Here is a 25,930-nt window from a genome sequence, read left to right as displayed (position 1 = left end):
CAGACTAACCATGAAGCCAGAAATTATAGAGATATTTTAAATTAAAATCTACTTTCTAATACCAAACAAATAAGATACTTGATGAGCATATCATATTCAAAAGCAGAAAGTAAAAAAACTCAATTTAAGAAACAGTATTAAAGGCATTCATTCATCTTTGGGAAACGTTTCTTCGGCTTCCATTGCCAGGACTTCAATAATCTTTATAGTGTCTTTGTGCAAACTAGAAAAATTGCACCCTCTGTGAGGGGATGCTCTAATAGCAACCTTATTTAAAAGTAAAGGCCCCCTTAACTTAGTGAGACATAGCTTACACCATGGTCCCTAGTCTTAGCAAGCAGAATGTGGGCTGGACTTCAGCATCCAGTCATCAAATCAGCTGTGCAGGAATGACCTCATATTCAGCTTAGCTGCTAAACTTTTTCTCCAATAAATCTTGGGGAATAATCAAGCTTTTGATGCTTAAGTGAGTTGTACTGCATTGAAAATCATGATACTTAAATCATATAGGTATCTGTCTAGTGTTTCCAAAACATGGAAAACATCATTTGATGCATCATTTGAGCTTACCACTTAAAATAAGGAGAAATGGTATACTATACAGAAAAACAATGCTATGAAGATAATACTTTTATCTCATTTCTACTGGGAAAATTCATGTGAGAGTGACCTTCCCTCCACTCTCAACACATCTCCATATTGGAAAGAGACTCTTGAATTCACAGAGATTACAATAAAATTATGTAACTCAGTAGCCTTATTTTGACAGTATTTACATTTTTTTCTGTTTTCTTTAACCCTGAATTCAGAACAGAAGCATATTTTTATACACCCATCAATCTGAATAAGGGTTCATTTGCAATATCCTTTCTTGTTGTGACCAACAGGTCATTCTCTATTAGTACATACTACCAAAGGATTTTATCCAGGCCACATTACAAATTTATCTTTAAATAACAAAGAATCACACGTCCTAAAGCATGGGCTCCCATTGATAAAGAGAATAAAATGTCATCACATACTTCATTCACACATATTTATCACACACATGCAAAGAGTTGTTTGGATGTTACCTATCCATGGTTGTATCCAACCAAAACATGCAATATGTGTTATCACCTTTGAGAATAATTGTGTTTCCACACTGATGCCACTGACATCATGGGACATACTGCAAAGCCATTTGATAAAAGAATTTCATCAATTCTGCCTCTCTCCAATCATTTTGTTGAAGTGATTTTAAATATTCCTCAAAAATATGATCTCTTGTACCATTTTTGTTTGTTTTCTACAGAGACATGATATTCTGAATCATGCCTCAGTCAAAATGGTGTCTTGCCGACCTTTAGCAACAAATACTCCAATTTGATTATAAAGAGATTTTGAACTGGTTCAGGGAAAATGCATTTAATTAACCAGAAAGATCACTGCTTTTTGTTTAAAAATATCAAAATATTTGACAGAATTGTGCCACTATTCAAAAAATAAAACTTTATGATAGACGGTATACTGGGAACAAATGAATAGACAGTTTACTTAAAATTATGATTCAGATACTTATTTCTGATCACCTTTTCCAGATTCATCTGTAAAAATATCACGTGCACTCCTTTCAGTATAGATTAATCCTTTATAGCCACATGAGATTCCTATTTATAATTTACATTTAAAAGAGCATTCTGAATTTGAGTGTTTCTGTTATTGTTTTTTACTTCTTATACTTCAATGCCCCACTTTTTAGGCATTTTTGTGAATTGGGACTATAATGCAAGAAAAGTGCAACTATTTATCATGAAGATTTAACCAGCAAAAATAACTAAATAACACAAAATTAAATTGGGTGAGACAAGCTATACCCAGTTATCTAAACTATTAGCCAAGAAGAACAGACAAAGGCAGTTTCAGATTACATGCATGGCTTCTAAGACTTTGACAATAAGAACCTAAAGGGATTTATATAAAAATCACGAATCTTTTATTTCTAAGTTGTGAACTCATCTCAATAACATTACTTGCTTTTCAAATGAAATTACCATCCATTTCAGATTTAATTGAGCACCTAGAGCTGCCCATGCTTTAGATATAATACATGGAGAAACATAGCTCTGTAAACGATCTAACTGGGCAATCTTATCCATTCCTATGACTTTATCATTAAATTAGTGAAGAATCCCAAATGTGTGCTGCCACCTAGATCTCTTTTTTGACTAAAGGGCATACCCATCTGGTAATCACACAGGGCACCATAATACTGGACTAAAATTAATTTACCATGCTTTCTTGTCTTGTCCCACCCTCCACTCCCAACAGAATCTTGTTATTATCCCTTGTCATGTTTCAGTGACCGGGATCAAATTCTACTCGGTCACCCAATCAATAAACTCGCCGTCATCCTTGACCTCTCTGTCTCCTTCACGCCCCTCCCCTCAAAAAGATAGAATCATTCACCAAGTTCTATTTAGTTCTACTCCTAATATTTATGAAAGCTGCCTCTTTTTCATCTTTCCCACTAATATCAGCATTCCCAGCACCAGATACTGAACTATATCCCAGTTTCCACACTGTACCACAGTAATTTTTCTAGAATGCAAAACTAATAATGCTACCTTTATTCTTCTTACCCCCAGCCATGTTGTGTTTATTCTTCAAAATGCACCATGTTCCATTTAACCTCAGGCAGTTCCACACTGAATTCCCTTTGCCTTGAAATATTATGCCCCTCTTCCCCCATTAAAACTCGTCTACCATCTCCACACAGACTGTACTCTCTCTCTCAATCTCTCTCTCTCTCTCTCTCTCTCTCTCTCTCTCTCTCTCTCTCTCTCTCTATTATTCCCTACCTTGCCTGACAAACTTCTATCATTTCTCAGGACTCAGTTTAAACTGATCTTCCCGGAAACCTTCCCCAAGGCACAGGAAAGTTAGGTTTGTTTCTATGTGCATTATTCCTTAGTTCTTTGGGCTTACCTTGTCACAGCATTTGTCACACTTCCTTGTGATTACATGTATTTATATTGCAGGACACAAAATTCTTGAGGAGATAGGCTATATTAAATTTACTCTTACACCCCCAGAGCCTAGTATAGTATCTGAAACATAATAGTTGTTGAATTCATTCAACAAATATTTGTTGAGCATATATTATGTAGCTGACACACTATCAGACTTACAAGTGATACTTCGTTTCTAAATTCATAGACTAATAGGTTACGGAAAATGGATCAAATAACCTAAACATATACAAGAATGCATAAATAAATAAATAAACGTGTGTGAAAATTATGTCATGAATCAAAATTTAGGGTTTCCCTAAAGTCGGGCATTTTCTGCTCTTCTCTTTTAGAGCAACTCATCTTTATCACTGGACAAAATTATAGATGCTGCAGATGGGAGTTCAGAAAGAAAAAAAAATTTCCCAATTCTAATTTTGGCTAGGAGTCACAAATACCCCTATACATTCTTCTGGGAATTAATCAAGAAAAAATAGGATTTCTCCTCTTGACTTCCAGCAAGAAAGATAGGGCAGGTTGAGGAGGGGGGACAAGAGGAGGAGAGGAGTAGTAATTGGGAATCATGTAGCAGAAGGAACTCTTCAGAAGGTAGACCTGGGTGGCTGGCCGCAGTGGAGGCTTTAAGCTGCCAATAGGCAGCAAGATGGCCCTGGGCTCCTGGGCCCAAGCTGAGAAAAACTAGAAAGAAATAAACTTTTCCTATATCAGATGGTTTTATATGGCCAGAACCAGGTGATCTTGGAAGAAAGTAGGTATGTCTGTTAACCTCAGAGCCTTCAACTCTAAACTGGGGGTTACTGGTTGGGAAGCTTAAATAAGATAAGATTTAAAAAGCCTTTACCAACAAGTCTTACATATACCATTAATTATTTAGCTTGTTAATTTGCCCTTTCCTTAGAGTGACTAATTGATGTTATTTAATGTAACTTCTTCATTTTAACTTCCTGTCCTATAGCCTTTCCTCTCTGTGGTTGCAACTTGTGAGGACAGAGCAAAAATTTCCACCAGTCTTATTGAACAAGATCTATGGTGCCACATTTGGAAATGTAGGAAATGACTACAAGACTAAAATCAGTCCTTGTTTAAGCATTAAAGATATACCATGTGAAAATATAACTACTTATGTTAATTTACCACACATGCAGTTTGGCATGGAGTCAACTGAAGAATCTCATCAACACCTGATCTTGCCTACAGTTATATGATTCCTAGTGAATATCTCTCCAGAATAACTTTAGAAGAGACTACTATGTTTACAACAGAGTGAAACGCTCGGCCTCTCTGACTCAAACCTGCTTTGTTGCTATGGCCTTCAAATCAATAGCTTCTGCTTAGTCTTGTATATAGACATACTAATCATTAGAAGAATTTTGCTTGCAGCTTCGGTTTTAGAAAAACGGACCCTTAACAGAAGGGCATCTCTCAAGGAGATAAGAGATATACAAAAATAATGACTGTCAAAGATTTGCAGAACCTTCGTGACTGGACTCACATCAACTAGAGTCAACGGATTAAGAACAAAGAAGTTTCACAATCTTCCTGGGATACCTGCTGGCACCCAGATGTCTATAGTCAACAATCACCTCTTACCCCTCCCATTTCCCCTTTCCCTTGACATAAAAGAAATCTGAAATCTGTACTTTCTTAACAAGGTTCTTTAGAATGCTAGTCCACCATCTGCTCAGCTTGCTGGCTTTCTGAATACAGTTGTTTTCCTTGCTTCAACTCTGTCACTCAATTTATTGGCTATCATGCAGTGAGCAGTACAAGCTTAAACTCGGTTCCATGTATTAGAGGTGGAGACCATAATTTTCACCTCCATTCATTCTTTAATATTTACTTTTAGTACTGAAAAACACCTGTAGCTACCGATCTTAGAGACTATATTTCTCAACTTCTCTTAAAGCTAGGCATGGTCATATGACTAAACTCTTTCCAATGGACTTTGAAAGAATAATGATCCATTTTTTAAGGCAACATCCTTAAAAGGTATTTACTTGTCCTCTACTCCCTGTTTGTTCTTCCTTATTCTGAGAAACCGACCCAGGGATGAAAGCACAGCACTGAGGATGGAAGAAACATCCCAATACTTCTAAACCACTTACTTCTTCACAGTTCCAAAAGAAGAATAAAAATTTGATCTTATTTGAGCCACTGTGTTTTTGAATCTTTTACAGCAGCATTACCTGTACCTTAACTAATACACTATTCTTGTAAATCGACCCAAAGAATCCAACACAGTAAATAAGAGTGGAAATGTTACCTTGTACATCTGAAGGAATACATCTGTCCATGCCCGTTGACTCCAGGCTTCAAACTTAGTCATATCTATAACAATAGAATGCTTTTCCTTAGGTAAAGAGGAACACACAGGCAAGGTATTAGCGGAAGAAATAAAATATCACAACATTAATTAAAATACAAGGCAAATACAATTCCAAAGTTTTAACTACTTAGCTAGCATATATGATAAAACCTATGCATGTCCTTTTCATATATTCGTCAAGATCTCTATTTCCCCATGTGCCGGTCATAGAAAGTATTTACACAGGTAACTTTATAGAAATCACAGCGTTTTATTGAAGTCATAGATTTATTCATTCAATCCATCTACTATCTCACTCTGTGGCATTAGTTGCAGAATGAGGTTCAAAGTAATTCTGAACTCTGAACCCCCAAAAGAGCCACACTTAATTTGGATTAAGCCACAGGAACTCAGCAGAGTGCCAAAGAACAGTTCCATGGCTCTACTACTAATGTCATGTGGTGACTACAGTAACAGTGCCACAACTAAAGTAGAGTTGCCTCGAAGCAGACAGATGTGTTAATACAATAGGTTTCCACAAAATGAATTGAATACTGTGAAAAAAATCTATGTGTATCTTGCTTAATTTCTTCCTACTCTTCCCTAAAACTGAACTTGGGAAATGCCAAGTGGTGGGGAAATTAAGGTAGTATTTCCTATGAAAGATATATATTCTAAAAATGTATTTTAAGAAAAAAATTTACATAGGCACATACCATTCCTCATTTTTAAATCCTCTAAAGGAAGCAATTACTATATTTTCAAGAAAACCATGTAATCATTTCTGCCTAGTCTCCATACAGATTTTTAGACAGATATTATATATATATATATATATATATATATATATATGCCATCCAGGCATAATCCTTAGGATATTTCGTAAATAAAAATCAAGGATTCTAAAATGGAATCTTTAAGCAAAGACCAAAATTTAGGAAATTCAAAAATAACTGCACAGATGTTCTTAGAAATTACATTCCCTTACTGAAATTTTAATCCACTTCTTATAATCTTCTGGTTCAAACAGAAATTCTGGCAGTACATGAGGAATACATGCTCCTTGAGCACTAAAATTAAAAAAAAAAATCAAAATTATTATAGTATAATACAATCTGTATATCACTTGTATTTCAATTTCAATTAAATTATTTCAATGTATATAGGTTGTTTATTTTAATTTTAAATTTTAACATTTATAATTAAGTTTTAAGCTTTCTTATCAGTGAAATGTGTATATGATGTTTCCTTTAGAGAACTGATTAATGAGAAAGAACTTACTAAGTGCCTATAATCATCCACATCTACCTTTATATATTAATGGAGTATAGTTATATGACTTAGTCTCTATTGTTAAGGCACTAGCCATCTTATTGTTGCTATGCCATTATAAATTTTTTAAATATCTGGAAAAAATTTGAATAAAATAAAACATCTAATAAATAAATCATTAGTCACCCAATGTTCACTGAATACTTATCACCATGTATGCCTGAATATAAAAATATATATATATATGCCATAATCCATCACTTATTTTTCCAAAGAACACTCAAAAATTGTGGCCTCTTTGATTATATAAACTTGTAGTAGTATAGCTGAAGCAGCACATGTCTATTTATATTATTTTATTCATTTAAAAATATATATACATATTTACATATATATAATTTATCATTTTTAAGACTTTATAATTTTTTTGCTGTCAAATTTCTTGAAATATTTTAATCCAAACTCTTCACACGTATGTCCACTACCACCAGAACCACTTTATAGATATGTAATACAGTTTGGCAGGAATGATTCCTAGTAGGAATTTGAGTGTTTAAGTCGACCTCATTTAGTGAGCATAAAACCCCACACATCATTAGCATTTACCAGAGAAGAATACCATCTCTAATATTCAACTTGAAATACCCTTAGCAGTTTATAGTCCTGTAACTACTGAGAAGTGGGATAAAGAAAAGGCAGAAAGGAGCCTTAAGATGATTTTGAAAGCTCAAATCCTGAAGATAGCACAGATGAATAGGAGAAGAGAGAAGTAAAGAAGGGAACCCTAGAGGGAGAGCAAACAGTGAACACAGTTCTAGAGTTGTTAGATTTGTATTGACTGGCCCTGGGCCAGTTGAAACTAGTGGAAGAAACTGTGCTGCATACGTGAAGCTCCTTTGTTTGAAAGTCAAACATCATCCCTTCTCTTTGGTTTTCACTTATTTCCTTTCTGCATCTACATCATTCCTATGAATCTTCATTACATTAGAATTACTATAGGTTTACATAAAATCTAATTTTAATAGCACATCACTCCTTAGAATGAGCAGCTATCCTAAAACCTATGTAAGAACTCAATGAGATGACATCCCATTAAGGTGAAATCCTAGAGAGTGAAACAGATAGCATAAAGACATATGAAGAAAGTGGAATACCTCCTTGCATCCAAAACCAAGACGGGATCTCAGAAGGATACGATCACTTCTATAGAATACTACTGAAAGCCTAAGGAAAACTATCAGGAAACAGACTGAGAGCTACTTAAGGAGGGATACCACGTGGTATTCATTTGAGTACTCCATAGTGTCCAGCAGAGAGTAAGCCCTCAGTAAAAAGTTAATGTAAGAATGCATTTTTGCATTGGTAAAGACAACAGGCCCAAAATGGAGTTGGTTATGCTAAGCCCTACCTTACTAAACAAGGACTTAATTACTGTTTGGCTACCCACAAAATGGAATCTTAAACTGTTCAATCAGAATCACCTGATCAGCATGAGTTAGGTAATGTGCCTGATAAACCCCTGCCATTCCCCAAAGGAAAGTGACGTTGTAATAACCAATCTGCCTTTTTGCTGTAGGGATGGAAAACTTCCTTTTTTCCCTTTTAGATTCCTTGGCTGGTCTAATAATCAAATTGACATAAGATAGATTAACAGGAGAAAAACAAATTTAATTATGTACCTAGAGGAGCCCCACAAAGACATGAGACTTCCAGGCAGTCAGGTAATTGAAGTTTACATGTCATCTCAAGCTAAGGAGAAGGGGGTAGGGGTCTGGGGCTTCAAAGGGATGGAAGATAATTCACGGGAAGATGAGAAGAGTAGATGTTTTGTAAAAAAAATGTTTGCCTGACTATGCAGCTAGCTATATCTTTCTGATACAAAAAGCTATCTCTGGTAGTAGCTCTCTTTCTGGGCCAGGGTCCCTATCGAAATTCTTTTAGGCAGTTAATGGAGGAGTAAAAAGATTTCCATGAGTCTGCTGGGTCTCAATTGCCTACAGCTCAAAACAATCTACATGCCAAAGTGGCACATTTTGCGGCGGCATGTCCCACTCCCCTTCATTGCCTAAGTGCAACTTCATTGTTCTTGCTCCCTTCTGCTTATAAACTCTCTTGCTTTAGATAGCTCCTAAGAGCTTCTTCCAATCTGGTAAATTGGAACCTTTCTGCTTCATAAATTGTTGAATAAAGCTAATAAGATCTTTAAAATTTATTCAGTTGAATTTTGTTCTTTACCAGCATTTTACAGATGCTGTTATGAAGTGAAAGGTAGCAGAATATACTACCCTAAAATGTGCCTCATTGGCCTAGCAATGATTTTGAGAAACTACTGACATAAAAGCTCTGAAAACAGAGTAGAAGTTACTTTTTTGTAAAAGAAATCTACATTTATTAAAAAAAAAATTAGATTAGAAAAGAAGCCTGTACCTGGAAGGCAGTGATTACCAGAGATAATTTTTTCATCTGAGAGACTTATCTGCATGGAAGGGCAACCATTGTTTAACAAACATTTCTTCCTCCCTCCCTTCAGATTCCCCATTTTGAAGCCCTAGATCCCTATCCCTTTCCTTAGCTCTGTCTGTCTTTTGAGTCTCATATCTTTGTGGGGCTACCATACTTACATATGTAATTAAAACTGTTTCTTTTTCCTGTTAATCTGTCTTTTACTACAGGGGAGTCTCAGCCAAGAACCTAGAAGGACAGAGAAAAAAAATTGTTTTTCTTCCCCTAAAGAGACTAGTTTCTTCCTTAAAAAAAAAAATCTATCCGAAGGCCTAACTTCATCAGTACCTACGGCAGTATTTACAATTACATTTGATTTTATTACACTTTTATATGATAAGCTTTCTATTTGCATATTTCTTCTGAGTTTACCCTGAGTAGAACAAAATAAAATTAGATGTAATGAGTTATTAAAGTCTAAACTTAATCTCTAAAAATTATAGTTTCTCATTTATTGCATGAAATCCATAATTTCATTTGTACAAAAGTCCTCACTCACTGCCACCAAATTTAAATTAAGAACATAATGACATTTATTATCATTTTGAATTTAATACATTTATTTCCATGATGAAACATATGCATGTATCTTGGATTAATGGCCTGATTTTATTAACCATACTGCCACATTCTGAATGTCAAAAAATTTTATCAGAGTCAACATATCTTGATAGTCATATATTTGCTGACAAAAGAGTAATAAATTTAAATGGCTTGGCTTTAATGCCAAAATCATTCTTCCGCACCTGCATCCCCATACCACAAAATGTCAAAACAGAAACCTCCCCTATTAATGTCAACACTACTGGAGCTGTGCCAACAATAATGCTGTAAGAATAACATGATGATCGCAAGTATCACAGAGTTTAATGATGCTATCAGAAAAATGTTTGATTTCTATAATGCACAAACAATAAAGATTTACGTAAGTACCCAAATATCCTCCTTTTGTTCATAGTTGATATTCCATTATATTTTAAAAGTACAACTAAATTTCTAAAATAAGAATGGCATTACAATTTTTGCCTTATTAAATTAAAACATTTATTTTACTAAATCAATCAAGGACTAAGTAGAAAGTGATAAAATGAAAAGTCATGTATTTTGATTTTAAACTTAATAAAATTAAAATAAAATTTCTGTGTATCTAATATAAAGACAGAGTTGATAAATAGTGGCTTTCTGGCATTCTTTATGTCAATAAGACATTTATGTTTAACAAAACAGATTTTGAAAATATTCTATTTCAATGATGTTGATATCATAATAGTTTTCAGTGTGTCATTAATGGTTACCATGTTGGAATAATTTAAAGAAAATTTTAGCATATGAAATCCATTGATCATAATTTATTACACTTATCATCAATATCACTATCATTTACTATGTGTCATGAAATACATATTTTACCATTTCTAATTTTTTTATCAATCAAGTTTGAGAATTTTAACCCTTAATTTTACAGATAATGAAACTGGGGCTTAAACGGGTTAAGTTGATTGTAAAAAGTCACAGGAGTACAAAAGAGCTAAAATTTAAGACTTCATCTACCTAATTCGAAAGCTATACTCTTTTACCCCACTTCAATATGCACCTCCAGAATCACTTCTTAAATTGTTGCTTTGAAATATTTTCATTATTTCTATTAGATAAGATACTATAATGGACACGCATATGAGAGGAGTGTATAGTTTTTAAAGATAAAAGAAGTAAAATCACAAGTGGAATTGAATTTACTTATAGAGGAAAGTGAGCTTTTTTTCCCTAATTGTATTTACTTTGGTAAGTGAAAAATTTATTTAAAAATCAATGTAATTAGAAAGAGTTATAGTAGTTTTATATTATGTAATATCCTACATTATAGTTTCAGTGTAGGATACACAGTGTTTATAATCTGCTTAGTTTTATATTATGAAAATTAAAAATCAAAAAAGTTTACTTTTTCAATGAAAATTATCATGTTATAAAAATAATTACTGGTTAATAAAAAATGAAATTATATCAAAGGATATAAGGCACTGCATTGATCTGTTCAGGTTGCCATAATAGAATACCACAGATTTGGTTAAACAGAAGAAATTTATTTTCTCATAGTTTTGGAGGCCAAAAGTCTGAGAACAAAGTGCCAGAAAATTCAGTTTCTAGTGAGACCTCTCCTTCTGGCTTGTAAGTGGCTGCCTTTTTGCTTTGTTCTTCACGTGACCTTTTCTTTGTGCTGGGAGAAATAAAAAGAAAGAGAGAGGAGGAGAAAAAGGAGGAGGAGCCAGGAATGAGGGTGTTGTAGATATAAATTTCTGATGTCTTTTCCTCTTTTTATAAAAGCACTGGTTTCATCAGCTTAGGGTTAAACCTTTATGATATCATTAACCGTAACTACATCCTTAATGGGTCCCTCTCCAAATATAGTCACAAAGAGAGTTAGAGCTTCAACATATGAATTTTGGAAGGACTGAATGCAGTCTATAACAGGCACAAATGACAATGAACATTAAGCATATCATTTCAAATAGAGCAATACAAAAGTTATTATAAAATATAATATGCAATTACATCATATTTTTCTTACTAAAACACACATGGCATTGTTATGGGCTGAAATGTGTCTCCTCGAACGTCATATGTTGAAACTCTAGCCCTCAGTACTTCAGACTGTGAATATTTGGAGTTAAAGCCCTTAAGGTGATTAAGGTAAAATGAGGCCGTTACAGTGGTCCCTAATCCAATCTGACTGGTGCTTATAAGAAGATGAAATTTGGACACACAGAGACGGAAGGGTGTGTGTGTGCACAGAGAAAAGGCCATATGAGGACAAGAGAAAAGGCAGCCATTTGCAACCCAAGCAAAGAGGACTCAGGAGCAATCCAACCCTCCAACACCTTCATCTTATACTTCCAGCCTCCAGAATGTGAAAAAATACATTTATGTTAGTTAAGCAATCTAGTCAGTGGTATTTTGTTATGGTAGCCTTAATAATTAAAGTTATTTGTAGGAATTCATAGTTTAATATTATTTTAAAAAGTTCAATGTATAACATTCATAGTACCTATCCTAATTTTCTCCAACTTGACTCTATGACTGGTTATATCTTCCCTCCTAGAATGCAAATCTTTACTTTTTCTTCTTTTACCCCTTAATTTTCTATTTCACAAACTTTTCCTCATTCCTATGAGACCCAATTTCAAAGTTTTATTCATTTTAGTACAGGAGCTCAAAAAGCAAAGCTCTGTGAAAGAAAACGTTAATAAATATTTAATGACCACTGGACTTATTGTGTTATCAATGACTCTGGGGTGTTAAAGATATGTCAGATGATACAGATGTGGTTCCTGTCCTCATATGCTCACATTCTCAAAAAATAGTGGAGTACAGTGATTCATGAATAAGTCAGCGGACTGCTATATTCCTTAACTAACAGAATTTTGGTCTCCCACCCACATTGTGTATATAAGAACAGGGAAAAAGTACAGTCTTGAATCTTCACATATCTTCATTCTTCTGATCTGAACAGTCTCTTTATGTAATTCCTTTCTTCAGGATAAACAATCAAAATTTCAGACCTCCTCTACCTACTACCAGATGGCATCTAAGAAGAGGCAGATTTATAGATAAGTAAATAAATCCTTAACTTCAGATTGTCTCACTTTCATGAGTCACTTCTAAAGCCATGTATCTACTTTTTTGTCTTTTTAATTTGATATTATTGTATAAAAGCAGAATCTCCAAATTGTATGAGGCCCCTCAGGACATGGATCATCCCCGCATTTGGGCTTACATAAGGTAGATGAGAGAGATTCTTGTATCTGTACATGAGGTCTGTGACTGTTTTTCTGGATCCTCAGTGTTTTTGGAAATACCTCTTCTGCTTAAAGCCTAGGTGTCATGTGAACATCTGCTGCTGAGACCTGAGATGAGGATCCTGTGTCTTTCCTCTTGGCCCCATCAAGGACTAACAGATGCCTCATAACTGACTCAGCCACTCCCTAGTCTTCATACATTTGCCATTTATATTATGGCTTCAGAGCTAGCCACCCTTCTACCTCTTTGTCAACCCAATATCCTCCAAAACAGGCTGCCTGGGTCTTGACCCAGTCACCTTCAGCAATTTAGAAACTTCTAGATCTCTTACATGTCACAAGAAACACAAGCTAGTTTGGGTTATTACCATGATAGTGAAAATCTAAGAAACAAAGAAAAAACATTTTTTCAGTACCATGTCTAATTTTTAAGATCATGGTATTGCTAGGGACTGAGAAAGTCTGATCTAGAACATCAAATCTTTCATTTAAATTCCTGCTATAAGTGTCCTCTTCTTACCTTCCTTCCACACTCCTACTAAAGCAGATGGATATCTCTGGCCAACTATGGAGTGGATTCCATACACAAATAAGCCAAATATAAAAACACAGTAACATATTTCAAAATATATTAACCTTAATGCATTAATAATTGTAAGTAACAAGTACTATTTTAGTGGTACGAGAGTATGGAATATGGAGTAATAATACTGCCTGTGAATGTGGGGAGTTCCGCCGCACAAGAATTCTGCAAATGTAAGCACAAGAAGTGCTTACTGTAACTCCTCTTACAGTTTTAAGCACTGCTTTTCCATTTCTTGGCCACTTGCCATTTAATCTCTGCAGAGGAACACAGACATTATGATGTCAAGTATTTCTCCTATTCTCTATCAACCATTTATGGAAAATTTCACTTGTTTACCATTTGAATATTAAAAGACTTCAACTATGCAACTATAAGTTTACAGTACCCATAAATTAAGATTATACTAACAGTTAATCTCAGGAATAAGCTTATTGATTCCACCCCATTTTTGTTCAATGGATTTATATATTTGCCTTAGATGAGGATTCTCAAGATGAGGTTATGAACCAGAAATATCGATATCACTTGAAACTTGTTATAAATGCAAATTAGCACCATAAACTATTTGAGTAAGGGCCAGTAACCTGTTAACATGCCATCTCAATGATTTAGATACATGATAAAATCTGAGGAAGAGTTCCTTAGATTATAAATTAATTAGATCATGAAATGCTTATTTTCTAATATTCTTCCAGGGTACATATTTCAGAGTTAGGTAAATTGTGTAAACTTAGTACATATTTTATAAAAAGATAAATAATATCAAAGTTTATCTAACTATCTATCTACCCATCTACTTACTTTTCTATCCAAGCCAAAAGTACATTTTTAAATTAGCACATCCACGCACTTACTTGAGAAAGTCAAGAAGTGAAGAATGTTGCATATGAAGTTGAATCACTCTTTCATTGAAGTCCACAGGTAACGACTGACTTGAATTAATTCCATCAGGCATTTTTCCACTCAAGTGGCGTACCACATCATATATGGTTCTGTTATATCTTAAAAAGTCATTCTGTTGTAAAATTCTTTTGGATAATGAGGCTGATGAGCAGGCTTGCATTTTATACACATCCCTATGGGAACATGATTTTTTTTTAATCTTAAAATGTTATGTTATAGAAATAAATGTTCTATGACTAAATAAAATTCTATATAAAATCAAGTAAGAAATTACAAAAATCGCATTATTCAGCTACTCTTTATTAATAAAAATAGATTTTTAAATTAATTCCAGAGTTTACCAGTATCTTGTTTTAAGCACAAGTAATTAACATTCAACTATCAAATCTAAAAGATTAGATCGTAATTAGAAAATTTTAAGAGCTTCTGATAAATAGTATAGGGGTTAAATTCTGGACCCATCACTTACTAGCTTTATGAGTCTGACAAGTTATGTAAGCTCACTTAACTCAATATTGTACCCTATAAACTGGAGATAATAATGTCTATAATAGTTTCCAAAATAGATTTTGAACATTCATCTCACGTGTATATAACAAAGACAAATTTACACACATTTTCTCAATATGTATTTTAATACTTAGAAGGGCACATCCTAAACATTAGCCTCATGAGTAAAGACACTCATTTTAAAGTCTAGAGACTTATTTTTCTCATATATTTCTCTGTTCTTTAAGTTAAGAAAACACACTCTCTATTTCCTGATACCTCCCCACAGCAAATTGTGATATATGCTAATTTTTAAATGGAGTAAAAAATTTCAACCAATTCTTGCTGTCTACAGTTTATCAAATACCTAATACTATACTATTTGTTTGTGAGCATTCAAAGTCACAAATGTATCACCAGCTTCGACTGACAAATAAAAAGTGCCCAAGGGGCCGTTTTAAACAGCAGTTCTCCAGTTTGGTAGCTAGTAGGTCTGTTTCACATATTACAACAGAAAGCACATTGATTTATGGAAGGGTTTAACTACCACTACTCAAACCCTGACTCTGCCACTTCCTCTGTGACTTTATAAGAGTTAGTTGGCCTTTCTTTCCTCAACTTCCTCATAAGTAATGTATATAATAAGGCTAGTTCATGAAGTTACCAATAAAACAAACATATATTTCATGGAGAAAATTAATACCATCACAGGCTTTAAAATATTTCTACAAAAAAAATTTATAAAAAACAAAACTGGTCTAAATGTAATTAAAACATAACCAGATAATGACTAAATAAGGAGAAAGGATAACAAGCTGAATGCAAGTGGAAAGAAACAATAAACAATATGAATAAAGAGGGGCCCAGACATTATAGTTATAAGACATGGATTTCAAATTAACTGTATGTACTATGTTGAAGGTTGAGAATTTTGTCACTGAATTATAAATTAGATAAGAAATGACCAGATAGAAAATTTAGAAATAAATCTTGGAAGTAAAATTTTAAGAGCAATGGATGAGCTTAACAGCAGATTAAACCTAGTGAAGAGAGAAATACATTGAAATATAGGTCATAGGAAAGTATCCATACTAAACTGAACTTTGGGTGGTAAACACACTGTAGAATATACAGATGTCAATTTGTAATGTACACCTGAAAATTTTATAATTGTACTAATCATTGTTACTTCAATAAATAAATAAATAAATAAATAAATAAATAGATGATGAGAAAGAGTTAAAAAAAGAAAGTATTCATACTGTAATATAGAGGGAAAAAAGATGAAAAATACAGAAGAGTGAATAAAGAAGGAAAGGAGCCCAAAAGAATGGGCAATCAAGAATTCGAAAAGATAATGGCTGAGAACTTTCCAAAACAGACAATAAAAGTATCAAACCACAAATAAATCACCATGAACCCCAATAAAAATAAGTACAAAGGAAACTTTTCTAGGTACATCACAGTGAAGTTGCTGAAAATTAAATATAAAGAGATAATCTTATATGTATTTCAAAATGATAAGACCTTTAAAGCAGTAAAAATTAGAATTTCAGGTGATTTCCTAATAGCAACAATAGAGGATAGAGAAAATAATATACCTTAAATAAGCTGAAAAATTAACTGCCAACCTAGAGAAAATCCTATGTCAAACAAAACTATATAATTAGAATAAAAGTGAAAAATATATCTATTTTTAGAAACAAATACAAAAATTTGTTACCAAATAACCTTAATTAAAAGATCTAAAGAAACCTGCAACTAATATAATATTGTAATGTCAATTGTAATTGGAAAAGTAAAAAAATATTTTAAAAAACTAAGAGTATTCGACAGGAAGAAAATCATCTTACATCGAAGATCAAAAATACAAGAAGAATGAAGAACAATAAAATTGGTAAATGTATGAGCAAATATTGATTGATTAATCAATAATAGTATTTGGGAGATATGTGTGTGTATATATATATATATATATATATATATATATATATAATTATAGTACATAACAACAATAGCAAGTGACAAGAGGAAAGAAAATAAAGTTAAAATATCAAATGCCCTTGCAACATCAAGGAAGAAGATAAAATTATTAATTAGTAAAAGGCTTTCATAAGTTAAAAATGTATGCTGTATTGCCTAAAGTAATGATTAAAAGAATTTAAAAAGTGTATTTAAACATCTAAGCTAAAAAGATGAATCAGTAAATAAGAAAAGAATGTCTATTCAATCCGAAATAAGGCAAAAAAAGAGAGAAAGGGAACAGAATAGACAGAAAAATAGAAGTTAAAAACATTGTAGAATTAAATCCAAGTTTATAGTAGTTTTATTAAATTTATATGAACCATAAACTCAAATTAAAAGACAAAGATTGAAAGAATAATATGACACAAGCCAAAAATAGGGTATAAAAAGAAACACAACCAAAAACATAGGAAACAGAAGATTTATGTAAAAGATACAAATAAATACTATGTAAATATTAACCAGAACTGATGTACCTATGTTAATATAAGACGGCTTAGAACTTATGGTATGAAGCATTAGTAAGTATAAAGACATTCTATAGGCATAAAGGTCTGAATAAACTACAAAGGTGTTTCGATTGCACATTCAAATGCACTTGCTACAGCTTCAAAACATATAAAGCAAAAATGACCCAATTAAAAAGTAGCCAAATTTACAAATGCAAGTAAAGATTTTAACAACTTTATCCTAGTCATTAATAAATAATTTAAAAGTCAGTAAGCATATCTATTATTTAAAGAGTATAAGCAAACTTAGTTTTAATGTACATACATGGAAAACAGCTTTCAATAACTACAAAATACACAATATTTTCAAGTCGAAATGTTTATAAAATCTAAATAAATGCTGACCAGTAAGCAAATGTCAAAAATTTCAGAGAGGATGGTCTCTGACCTCGATGAAATTATGTTGAATATTAACAGCAAAATCACCAAATGCAAGTTTCTAAATGACCTTTGTAGAATAAAGTACATTGGAAATTGGAAAAAATATGAATTGGATGAAAAAAATTATTACATATAAAAATGCGAAATTGAGATAAAGCCAAATTTAGAAGAAAAAGTTTAATTAAAATTTTTAATGAAAACTCATGATGAGAAATAAAAATAAACTTCATAAACTAGTAAAGGGTTTCTATAAAAAGCATACAGTGAACCTCATAATTAATGATAAATGTTGAAAGATATTCTCCCTAAGATTGAGATTATCAGGAGGATACTACCTAGTATTCAATATTTAACTGGAGATCCTAGCCGGTGTAACGTCAAGAAAAAGATGTGAGGATTACAAAGGGAAAAAAGTGTCAGCCTATGATAATCAACATTGTTTATATTATTTATATGCAACATATAGAAAATTATATTATTTATATATTGCATATAGCATATAGCATATATAGCATATAGAAAAAATGGAAAATAGAGAAAATGCCATTTATCATAACTTCAAAGCATATTAAATACCCACAGATAAATCTACCAAATTATGTGGGAAGACTTAATTGAAAACTGTAAATCATCACTAAAATAAACTTTAAATGAGCTAAATAAAGGAAGTTCTTTTTTTTTTGATAAGGAAATACTATAAAGATTTCAGCTTTTTCTAAATTTATCATAGACAAAATTCATTCACAATAAAAATAACAGCAGGTTTTCTGAGGGATATATTTATAAGTGATTCTAATATTTATATAAAATGTAAATGGCATAAACAGCTAAAAAATATGAGAAAACAACAAATTTTGAGTACTTATACTACTAAATATCAAGAATGATAAAGTAACAAAATTTAATACAATTTGGTATTGATGCAAAAAACATACAAACTAATCAAAAAGTACTGCACAGATTGACAATTATATGAATATCCGACATGGAAAAGGAGGCAGTGTGGTATTGAGTCAACTGGATATTCATATTTTAAGAAAAAGAGGAAAATAAAGTATATCTTGACCTTTATCTCACAACATACACAAAAGTCAATTCCAAGAGGAAAGCATTATCCATCAAGATAAATATTCAAAATTAGATTACATTAAAGTTATGGAGAAGATATATGTAATACATATAATCAATAATGAACTCGCATACAAAATTCATAAAATTCCTTGAATAAATGAAAAGATAGTTATAATATTATCATTACTTCCTTTTTACAAAGGAGAAAATAGAGACATAGAGAAAATATTTTCTGTATTTTGTATGTGCTCAATATGAAGAGTAGAATGAACATGCACTGATTAATTTGATTTTCTGTGAGATTCTACATATTTATACTAAATGAGAGCTTCTGGAATGTAATGCCTAGCTTTGGAACAACTTGAACCCTTTCCCCTAAGCTTCCTGACTGACATCCCTGGATGCATTCTTGGCGTGTGGCAGCTGGAGGGAGGTACATGTTGAAGTGGAAGCTTGGACCAACGCTCATCTGTACCGGAAATCCTACTCCTCCCACATGAAGTGGGACCATCATTATGCCAAAAACTGTGAATAATATCTATAAAACAGAGAATGGATGAAATTATATTAAGTAATAAATCAAAATGATGTACTACATAGCAGTAGGTTACAGAGGGAAAGGAAGCTTTTCCTAAAGGTCCATAAGAAAGCCCCCAAGTGTACAGTCGGCAGATACAGAGGGAGGAAGCGACCAGTGGTACAGTAATCATGATGATTTAAAGAAGTACTATATATGGAAGAGATATTTGAAAATGTGTGCATCAATAACACAAAAAGAGGATGCTATTGTGAAAGAAAGACAGAAGGAAGGAAAGAAAGGAGGGAGGGCACGAGGGAGGGAAGAGATAGGGAGGAGATAAGGAGGAAAGACTGGGAGGGAAGGAAGAAATAAAGAATAACACAAAGTTCCTAGAAAATAAAATTATAAGAACCAATTTAAAATTGTTATAGAAGGCTGGAAGAAGTGAAGATCTACAAGTATAAGAAAGCAAAAGGTAGAAAAAAGATAAAAAACAAAAAACATAATTGAGAGTGATATAAAGGGTCAATCATGCAGGTTCATCATCATTCTCAAATGAGATTAAGGAAGAAAAAACAGAGAAAACAGAAAAATAGCCGAAAAGGAGAAAGAAAAGAACAGTTAAAAGATGAGTTTTCTAAGTGAAAGGGCCTACTGAATGCCAAGTAGATTAAATGATATAAAATATCCCCATGTTCAGATTTCATTTCAATAAATAACAGAATAGGATAGCAGAGAAATGAGAACCCTAAAATAATCCTGAGAGAATAAACAAGTATTCACAAAATATGACATCAGTCTTACCAGAAAAACTAAGTGATTCCAAATGATGGAGAAATAGGAGACACTGAGGAAGGAGTTCAAATATTGGTAACAATACATGACCTTGGAAGTATTTTCTTAGCCGGGGAGTCCATGATCCAAAGAATCCAAATAATAAAGAATTGCCACTGAATAACATTGCCACTTGACAAAGTTTATGTTTATTCAAAGTTGTTTGGCTGTAGGCAGCTTCCTTCCCAGGGCTACAGAGGCTCCCATATTCTTCTACAACTGCCTTTCCCCCAGACAGCACCCAGTGACCTAAGCTGTTTCTCATTCATCAAAATAGTAAAGCACTCAATTTTGTCAGGACAGAACCAGACCAACAATGCAACTCATTAGTGAGAATATAAAATAAAACATTTACTAGAAAATCACCCAAAAGTATAAGAGATTTTAAAAAGTTTATGTTATTTAATTTGATGATCGCACCTCTGAAACCTTCTTATGTAACACCCAGAAATGTCTGCTACCATTTATAAATAGATGTGGTCAACCTTGGCATTATTTACATTAATAAAATATTTTTAAAAATAACAAGTAACTGCCCAATAATTAGTGCAAATGGGCAAGTAAATAGTAATGCATGAATGCAATAACATATTATACAGCAAATTAGCAATCATTATTATGGTAAAAATATAGGAAATGAAAGTTAAAACTACAGGCACTATAAAAAAAACAATGAAAACACTTAATGGTAAAAATTCTGAGATGCATCCAATGCGGAATAAAGATATAAATTTATAAACCTAAAAAAATTAAGTATACAATTCAAGTTTAAAGAAAAAATAAATTATACATAAAAAATAGCATTAAATGATTTAGAAAACATAGAAATGAATAAATTAATCTAAGAACTTATTTGTTGTATTAGACATAAAAGTAAACTGTTAATACCTATAATAAAAAAGATTAAAATTATAAAAAAGGAAGAGACTGTAAACAAACAATATTACTAGTTACAGCTGTTAAATAATGAATTTTAAATGCCTAGTCAATGATTTCCACTAAAATGAAATCATTAAAATTTACTCAAAAGAAGTAAAATTTTCAGTAGGACAAACACTAAAGCAAAAAACTGAAAAGCTGTAACAGAATAACTTCTCTTAAAAATTCCCCAGTCAGACAATTTTATGATCAAGCTGGTACATTTTCAAGGTGCCTGCTATATCAATTTTCGCTCACTATAGACAGAAGATGAAATATTAGCTAATTTATTCTATGAAGCTGGTATTATCTGATTATTTTAAAAATTGAAAAAGTTAACTTATAGGAAAACTATAGATGTCACAAAACCTAGCTGACTCTTGAATATAAGTGCAATTAATTCTAATATAGTGCTTCTAGATAGAGATTAGTATTCACCCCTATGGTTTCAGCAGGTTACCCCAGTGCTGACAAAGGAGGCAGAAACGCTCTCATAACCACTATGCCAGCAGCGTTACAAGAGAGGTGCCTAACATCCTGTTTAAATTAAAAACAGAATTAAAATGGCTTGATATAACCAATGTAGTTTAACTATTTCAGGCATGCTGAGTAATAAAACAGCATATGAAAGAGTGAGGCAAATGTACTGTCAAAGATGAGATAGTTTCAAAGAAATTGTGTCTTCCCCATTCACTAATACTACTGTTCACCTAATTATACTCTAGATCTGGGGCTGATATTTCATTTATAGAGAAATGTGGAGTTTCCAATTTTTCAAATTTAAAAAGTCTTTTCCTACTCATAGTTTACCCTTTTTATTTAATAAATGAGGAAACTGAGGTTTAGAGATTTTCAGTGCTTGCCTAAAAATCACAGGATGTTCAGAAGAAGTAAAACAGTACATGTATACTTAAGAATTTATACTTGTATCTTTTTGCTTTTCTTATTAGTTTCTTCATAATTTATCAATTTAGAATAAATTACTTAACAATGTTTCATTTAAAACAACCCCAATAAAAATATTTTATTATATGATACAAAGCAAGAGAAACATGTCACTGTCACCTTCTTATAGTCTTTGGAATGGAAAGAAAATGGGGTCCTTCTGGCCAGCCGAAGAGACTGAACCAGGTCTCAGCTGCATTTACAACCTTCTGAAAGAAGTCATATGCCTTTGTTCCTTCTTCAGGAAGAAAATGCAGATTTTTCTCTTTTTCCATCAGTCTATCTCCTTTTTTCTTTGATGTTTTACCTTTGCTGGAATTCAACTTTTCAGGTATTATTTCCATTCCTAAAATTCACATATTTTGTAAAAATCATTATTTGACCATAGAGTAAAATATTCTGTCAGCTACTGCTATTTATAGGTAGACAAATAGGGCTTATTCTATAAATTATTCTATGCTCTAAAAGAAATTCTAAATCAATTTACTATTATCTTAAAATAAAGAAAACAGATTTGTTTTCAAATACCCAATAGAAATACTTTAAATCTACATGAATTTTAATAAAGAAAACTATTAAAGTATCTTCTTCCCATAATGGTATGTGAAAATATTCCCCAAAATGGAACTTTTCATTTTCAATTATAAATGTAAAATATTTGAACAATTCTTTAGCATTACTTGTTAGAATTAAATCTTAGCTGAAAAACTTATCTAGAAACGAAATATTGGCTTCAGATTCAAAATGACTCTCTACCTGAGTGAAGTACTTCAATAAAACAAAACATTTTTAAATTAGAGAAATTTTCAAAATTATAAAATGATTTTAGCACATTTTTTTCAAAAACATCTCCCAATGTAAGGGCACAAACACAACTCATTTAACAACCTCACAATATTTAATTCGGTAAAAAAAAAAAAAACATTCAATAAAAGAGAAATTTTCAATACTGCTCATACACAGAGAAAAGAATATCTGAACAGTTAACTGCTAATAATAATATCAAATTCACACATTCGTTTGAGTTCATCATCTCTAAGTTAGGCAACATTGGATCCTGCTAGATAATTAAGAGACAAACTCCCAGTTTGGCAGTTCTCAAACTGTGGACAGAGGATACCTGGGATGTCACAGAAAATTCACAGGGACCCTGCAGAATGTTTAACATTTGAATTATATATCACTACAGTATCTGTTGATTATCACATGAACTACTACTGTTAGGTTTTTAGACCAAATCACTTACTGAATAGAACTGCTTAGTACATCTTTTGGCTTAGGGGCAAGTACTGAGCTACTAAGTGCACTTTGAATTAAAAACATTAGAGAGTCTCTGCTCTAGAGCAGGGGTCTCAAACCCCTGGGCCACACAGCAGAAGGTGAGTGGTGAGAGAAAAAAGCTTTATCTGTATTTGCAGCTGCCCCCCAGCACTAGCATCACCACCTCAGCTCCACCTCAGATCATGAGGCATTAGAGTCTGATAGGAGCACCAGTGCCTGGTGCCAAAAAGGTTGAAACAGCTGCTATAGATCATTGGAGAGAGTTCCCAAAGTACTAACCCACTTAAAATGAATAACAAACTCATGGTTTACTTCATGGATTTCTTACTACCTGAAAAAGCCAAAGTTTTTGATTGAATATTATTAAACAGACTGTGTTATGGAATGGGCTTGAGCAGTATACTATGTATTTACCACATACCAACAAATAATTTCTTTGCAGACTCAGCATCTTTACATTCAGGAGGAGCACAAGAAGGCAATTCAGCTTCCCGGGAGGGAAGTGAAACATTGTCTGTAGCCTTCACAGGACTGTCATCTTTATCTGTAAATGACACGTTGGATCGTACTAGGTCAACCAAGCATTTGAAAATTCACTATTAAATTATATACCCTGAATGTCATAATTTCATATATAAAATATACATATGTGTGTATATATACATAGTACAAAATAAAAGAAAAAAAACTAAATATCTATTATACACAAAATATCAAATAAGAAAACAAATGAAAGGGTGATATGGTTATCTGAATAAAATAAACTTTATTTGATAAGGCAATTATTATGTATATCAAAGTTTTTGGAGAATAAACAATGATTAACCAGCATAAACAGAGACATGTAAAACATTTTACATGTTTCTATACCAAAATTTTTGAAATTAATATATATGGTGCTGAAAATTGAATAAAAAAAGTGTCATTAACAAAAGTAACTTCTCCTGTTATTTTTCTGAAATGAAATCACTGGCTGGTTACGAGCTGACACCATTTTGCACAGCTTTCGATCTCTATTCCAGTTTGAGTTACTGCCTATACACTGGAGTTTGCCACCATGTAATCCGACCCAATCAAGGGAATGCAGTAGATGCGATCTAAATTCAGATTATCTATCTATCATCTATATCTATCTATCTATCTATCTATCTATCTATCTATCATCTATCTATCTATCTATCTATCTATCTATCTATCTATCTATCTATCTATCTCTCTATCTCTCTATCTCTCTATCATCTACTTATTTACCTACCTACCTATCATCAATCAACTGATCTATCATCTATCATCTGTAAATCTATTATTTCTCTTTCTCTCTTCACTCATCCATCCATCCATTCATCAATCCATCCAACCATCCATCCATCCATCCATCCGCCCACCCACCCACCCAGTAAGGGTGTGTGTGTGTGTGTGTGTGTGTGTGTGTGTGTGTGTGTGTACATACATACATACATACATACATACACATACATTCATAATGTAATTCTGTCAGAAAAGCATGACCTTTACAGTTAGAAAGATCTAATTTGAAAACTTGGCACCACAATTCCTGAGCTGTTAAACCATGTTATAAAAGTTCTCTGAAACCATGTTATATAAGTTCTCTGAAATGTGTTCTATCCATAAAATAAAACCAAAGGTTCTGAGCTCATGAATTTGTTGTGAGGATAACTTTATGAGCAATAACACATATTAATATGCTGGTTTACACTAAGTTTCTTCCACTCTTTTAGTAAAAAAAAAAAATCAGCATTTGCCTGAGAATCATTAGCCAGTAGGTGTGCACAGCTCCAGAATGCTATGCCACTATAGACTTCATAGAAGTGACCCTTAGGAAATTCAACAACAGAATGATTAGTTGTGGATGCATTAGGTAGTATCTTTTCAACTTACCATCAAATTATAAAAACTTCCTAGTTGAGTACAAACTCACGTCTGTACCTTTTAAATAAGTTAGCAATTCATATAATAGTTTTTATTTAGCATATTGACCATAACAAGTAAATCACACTGCTTTACTTTTGAATATACTTAATATGTTTTACATTTTGACTTTTATTGAACATAATATACTCTAGAGGAAGGATCCCCAACCCCCAGGCTGCAGACTGGTACCAGTCAGTGTCCTATTAGGAACCGGGCCACAGAGCAGGGGGGTGAGCGGTGGGTGAGCAAGCAAAGCTTTATCTATATTTGCAGCCGCTCCCCAGTGCTAGCATCACCGCCTCAGCTCTGCCTCAGATCATCAGGCATTAGGTTCTCATAGGCGCACCAGTCTCTGGTACCAAAAAGGTTGAGGACCACTGCTCTAGAGCATAGTAGCTACTAAGTGTGTATGCTCTGAGGTCTCACAAATCTGAATTCCCTGGGATAAATGTCTCAACCTCTCTATGACTCAGTTTCTTAATCTGTAAAGTGAGATTAATGAGTATCAAATTTAGAGTTGTTGGAAGGACTACATGAAATAATTATAAGGCACTTAGCAGAGCATCGTATATCTAGAAAGCACTAAATATATATTGTAAGTTATTATTATGAATATTTCTAAATATGTTTTAGAATATTTAAGGATCATAAT

General features: G+C 32.8%; 1 protein-coding gene across 8 annotated transcripts in view; it reads right to left on the bottom strand.

Moving 5' to 3' along the window:
• Positions 1-25,930, bottom strand: part of CFAP47 (cilia and flagella associated protein 47) — a 364,825-nt gene that overhangs the window by 211,265 nt on the left and 127,630 nt on the right. For 6 of the 8 annotated variants that reach the window (XM_016128242.2, XM_036227120.1, XM_036227124.1 and 3 more), the window contains 5 exons: positions 23,768-23,890; positions 22,186-22,411; positions 14,325-14,546; positions 6,305-6,386; positions 5,275-5,361 (listed from right to left, as the gene is read on the bottom strand). In XM_016128242.2, the coding sequence (XP_015983728.2) occupies positions 5,275-5,361; positions 6,305-6,386; positions 14,325-14,546; positions 22,186-22,411; positions 23,768-23,890 (740 nt within the window). Of the gene's footprint in view, positions 1-5,274; positions 5,362-6,304; positions 6,387-14,324; positions 14,547-22,185; positions 22,412-23,767; positions 23,891-25,930 lie in introns of those variants that run through there. The other 2 variants (XR_004952867.1, XM_036227126.1) reach the window with 2 other exon arrangements.

This window comes from Rousettus aegyptiacus, unplaced genomic scaffold (genome assembly GCF_014176215.1).
Source record: "Rousettus aegyptiacus isolate mRouAeg1 unplaced genomic scaffold, mRouAeg1.p scaffold_m13_p_9, whole genome shotgun sequence".
NCBI classification, from domain to species: Eukaryota; Metazoa; Chordata; class Mammalia; order Chiroptera; family Pteropodidae; genus Rousettus; species Rousettus aegyptiacus.
This window is presented reverse-complemented; position numbering and strand designations above follow the sequence as displayed.